Source organism: Corylus avellana, chromosome ca4, assembly GCF_901000735.1.
Source record: "Corylus avellana chromosome ca4, CavTom2PMs-1.0".
NCBI lineage: Eukaryota > Viridiplantae > Streptophyta > Magnoliopsida > Fagales > Betulaceae > Corylus > Corylus avellana.
In genome coordinates, this window is record NC_081544.1 from 25,939,005 (window position 1) to 25,943,834 (window position 4,830).

Consider the following 4,830-nt stretch of genomic DNA (forward strand, 5'->3'; position numbering starts at 1 on the left):
CGCACAAGCCTTCCTGACATGGGCCTCAAACACGCACTTCACCTTCTCACAGGCTCAAGGCGTCTCAAACGCGGATATCAAAATTGGTTTTAGTCGTGGGGATCATGGAGACGGGCACCCTTTTGATGGAGCTGGTGGCACCTTGGCTCATGCTTTTGCACCGACTGATGGGAGATTCCATTATGATGGAGACGAGAGATGGAGTGTGGGTGCAGTGTCAGGTGCATTTGACTTGGAGACAGTTGCCTTGCATGAAATCGGGCACCTTCTTGGACTCGGGCATAGCGAAGTTGAGGGAGCTATCATGTACTCTAGCATCACTTCAGGAGTCACCAAAGGTCTGCATGCCGACGATATTCAAGGAATTAAAGCCTTATACAACGTTTGAAGGACTTGGAATTCGGAATTCTCCATCTCGATTACTTTTTAGCCACCCATGTCACCCATTTGCGGATGGATTACGGATTCTTTGCTGCATGCTCCTAGCAATTAATACTCGATAATAATATTTTAGAATAAAGTGTTCCCGCCATCTTAATTATAAAATAAAGTATTTGGCATTTTCGCCAAGAGAGAGAGAGAGAGAGATGATAGAGCAATTTGCCTTAATAAAATTTTTTTGCTTTTGCTTCAATGTATTTTTTCTTCATGTTGTAACAATGGCGTGCACCTGTGTCTATTGTGAATCTTGTAATGAATTATTTTTTTAAAAAAATAAATAAATACATCGAATTAAAGGCAAAGGGTTGCAACGAAACAAAAATCCAAAGAGGGGTGGGCTCCCCAATGCAAGGAGCATAGATAGGAGAATACTCTTCAACCCTACCCGAACCCCGGCTAGATAACAACATCTGCCGGGGGACGATTGGGGGGAAGGCATTGTCAAAATTCGAATGGGATCTCCCATAACTAGATCAAACCACATAAGAGCAGGGAGACAAAGTTCTTCGTTTTGACGTGGGTTTCATTATTTCATATTTTCCAGTCCATTTGTGGGAAAATTCAGTTTTTGCTGTCCAAGTAGTCAGAAGAAGTGCTTAGAGAAGGAACCATAGCCGACAGAGTCAACAAGCGTAGTCCCTGTGTTTCAATTCAAGCATAGATTAGCATATTTTCAAGTCCATTTGTGGGAAAATGCAGTTTTTGCTGTCCAAGTAGTCAGAAGAAGTGCTTAGAGAAGGAAGCATAGCCGACATAATCAACAAGCGTAGTTCCTGTGTTTCAATTCAAGCATAGATTAGCATATTTTCAAGTCCATTTGTGGGAAAATTCAGTTTTTGCTGTCCAAGTAGTCAGAAGAAGTGCTTAGAGAAGGAAGCATAGCCGACAGAATCAACAAGCGTAGTTCCTGTGTTTCAATTCAAACATAGATTAGCAGAGGAATTTTCAATTTTCTTGTGTAGCAGCAACATGAGAGAGAGAGAGGTGAACCAGGATGTAGATGAGAGAAGCAATGACAATAGTGTGGTAGCGGCCCGGCCAGAAATGAATCGGCCGGCCACAAATGCCCACAAATACGGAGTGGCGGATTCAGGATCTTCACTCATAAGGGGCATTTTTTTATGAATAAAAAAATAAAATTAATTAACAATATTAAAATAATAATTAAATATAAAAAAATGTCAAGCTCTTATTTGTAGAGTTGCTCTTCGAATTTGGTCTCTATCACTAGGATTATAATTGCACTTTTTTTTTTTTTTTTTAATTTCTTTGCAAATTTGCTAAATCTATTTCAACACTCGTTTAGAATTTGATTGGAATTCAATAGAATCGTTGTTTTTATCTATAATATTAGATAACTACAATTATATATTTATACAATTAAAATATGAAACAAAAAGTCAAAAACTATATAAATTCATAAATAATTAAATATAAAAACAATTATCAAGAAGAAGCTGAATTAATAGCAATATAAAAATTAAAACAATCAATTGAAAAGAACAATTTAAATCTAAATCTAAAAATTTGATTATATATTTACATGATTACATCCCTCATTTTTTGGTGAAGTTATTATCAAGAATAAGCTAAATTAATAGCAATATAAATATTAAAATAATTAATTGTAAAGAACAATTTAAATCTAAATCTAAAAATTTAATTACATATTTACCCACCTCAATTTGGTGAAAGTATATAAGAATATATTTCATACATACAATTAAAATATATAACAAAATTTATATATATTTATAAAAAATTAATTTAAAATAGAAATTTAAATATAAAAACTTAATCAATGTAAAAGTTGTGATAAAAATGTAAATTTACAAAATCAAAAGCTACTAGTTCATCTCCACTTCCCTCCCCTTATAAGTCGTGCTTATTGATTGAGAACTAAACTTTAGGCTTTTTCTTTTTCTTTTTTTTTAAGTGTAAATTTTTGCTTTTGTTTGTTTGCTTTATTTAGTTATTTATTTATTTTTGGAGAAAAGGCTATTGTTTTTAATCATTTTTTTTTCTAATTAAACCAGCCGAGCCACTGGCCCATAATCCCATTGACGTTTTTTTTTTTCTTCTTTCCAAAGCCCACTTACTTGTAAACAAGAAAGAAGCTAAATTTTTTAACTGGTCCACAATGAGTCCAAATAACAAGGACATGAGTGTCAATTTGCCTACAAACAGACCAAAGCTCACTTATTTAAACGGTGTGTTTAATTAAAGGGCATGATTGTCAATTTGCCATCATCTTCTTCCTCCATCTTCTTCCTCATTTCATCCTATAACTGAAAGTCTGAAAACTACAGGCGTAGCAGAAAAATTTCGTCCCAACACTGCATCAATCGTTTGCCCCGGATAACTCGGGCATAATCATTGCTGAAGGGGCTGAGATGGGGCATCATCATGGCTAAAGGGTATAAGAAATTTTTTTACCAAGGGGTAAGAAGAACTTTTAGGGGTCGAGAGGGGGCATATGCCCCCTCTCGACCCCCCCTGGATCCGCCCCTGATTTATTTGTATAATTTATTTTTTACGATTTACACGTTACCAATTCGTGACATGTGAACAGTAAAAACGGCACTACCCCGTTTCGAGTCTAACAAATTTTTGTTATTTCAAAAATGTCACTAAAGCACGTCATTGCGTTGATTTTATATTCTCTAAATCAAGGGATTTAGATAATATTTAATTTGTTAATCCTGATTTAAGGGATATCTCTATATTTGAAATATTTCAAATCATCTATAAATATAGTTGTGTACTCAAATCATATAATCAAGGAAATATGTAGCTTATTAAGGCTTTGATGTGTGGATGTAGGCTATATGCCGAACCACCTTAATCTTTGTGTGTCTTTATCTATTTCCTTTATTTCATATTATTCCACTTTATATTTATCTTATTATATGTTTTTATATTGTATCAGAGCTAACAGGTTAATGTCAATTATTATATCTTGGATTGTAATTTTTGTTAGATCCTGGATTGCAATTTTTTTTTCTTTACTTCATTATTCTCCTCTATTCATTTTCTCTCTGATTTTAATATGTATCAGAGAAGAAAACGATCTATGAGGTCCATTGCTTGCCTACCAAAAAAAAAAAAAAAAGGAAAATTATAGGAAGAGCTTCTCTTCGTGAAAGGCATACTAGGCCAAAAAAAAAAAAATTTGCCCAAAGAGGCAGATGTTTTCGCCCTTGTCGCCCATTTCAAGCCCATAGTTGGCTCATTCCGGCCACAGTAGCCGATGTCAAAATTACAGCCAAAAGTTGTTGGCTCATTCCGACCACAGTAGCCGATGTCAAAATTCCAGCCAAAAGTTGTTGATGTCAAAATTCTGGCCAAAAGTTGCCGATGTCAAAGTAACCGATACCAGCCAAAAAGTTGCCGATGTTCAAATCCCAACCACAGTTGCCAAAGTTAAATTTCAAGAGCAGCCGATATTTCAAATCAGGCGCAATCAACTCCAACAACTCGATATGTTCAAGATCAATGATTGCTAACAAACCGTTCATCTTGCGGGGCATGTTAAGGATTGATTTTGTATTCCCTAAATCAAGGGATTTAGATAATATTTGTTAATCCCGATTTAAGGGATATCTTTGTATTTCAAATATTTCAAATCACATGTAAAGGTCTATAAATAGAACTGTGTACTCAGATCATATAATCAAGGAAATATGTAGCCTATTAAGGCTTTGATGTATGGATGTAGGCTATATGCCGAACCACCTTTCTCTGTGTGTCTTTCTCTCTTTGCTTTATTTCATATTATTCCGCTTTATATTTATCTTATTATATGTTTCTATTGTCACTAACCTATTAATGACCTTTTTTGGCCCAAAAACGTCATTAATTGGCAGTCACAAAATCCTTAAATTTTTGTAGTTCAGGGATAATTTTAAATATCTAGTTACTACTTACATCAGATGGAAGGTTAAAGAAATTTGCAGGATTGGCAAAGAATTTGCAATTGTTTTCTAAGAAATTGTTTTTAGATGAACCTACTTGTTGGAATAGCCCATATTTGATGTTAGCAACTCTTGAGTTTAAGGAGGTATTCCCCATGTATGGATACATTGATCAACAATTTACCTGAGTGTCATCGCTTGAGGATTGGGTTAAAGTTGAAACTGTGTGTGAACTCTTGGGGTCTTCAACCGATTAACTAAGATTGTATTTGGGAGTGACTATCCAACAATTAATGTATTCCTTCCTGAAGTTTGGCAAATGAAAATGACAACATCATATCCATGGCACAAAGTATGAAAGCCAAGTTTGATAAATGTTGGGGGTGAGTGCAATTTGTTAACAGCAATTGCGGCAATTTTGGACCCAAGGTTGAAGTTGGTGTTGATACAATTTTGCTTTCCTTTAATCTATCAA

General features: G+C 34.7%; 1 protein-coding gene across 1 annotated transcript in view; it reads left to right on the forward strand.

Moving 5' to 3' along the window:
• The window catches only part of LOC132178297 (metalloendoproteinase 2-MMP-like), a 1,260-nt gene extending 690 nt beyond the window's left edge, over positions 1–570 (forward strand). Inside the window, exon 2 of the mRNA XM_059590739.1 lies at positions 9–570. Coding sequence (XP_059446722.1) covers positions 9–388 — 380 coding nt within the window. The 3' untranslated portion in view covers positions 389–570. The remainder of the gene's footprint in view (positions 1–8) is intronic.
• Positions 571–4,830: the final 4,260 nt, after the last annotated feature.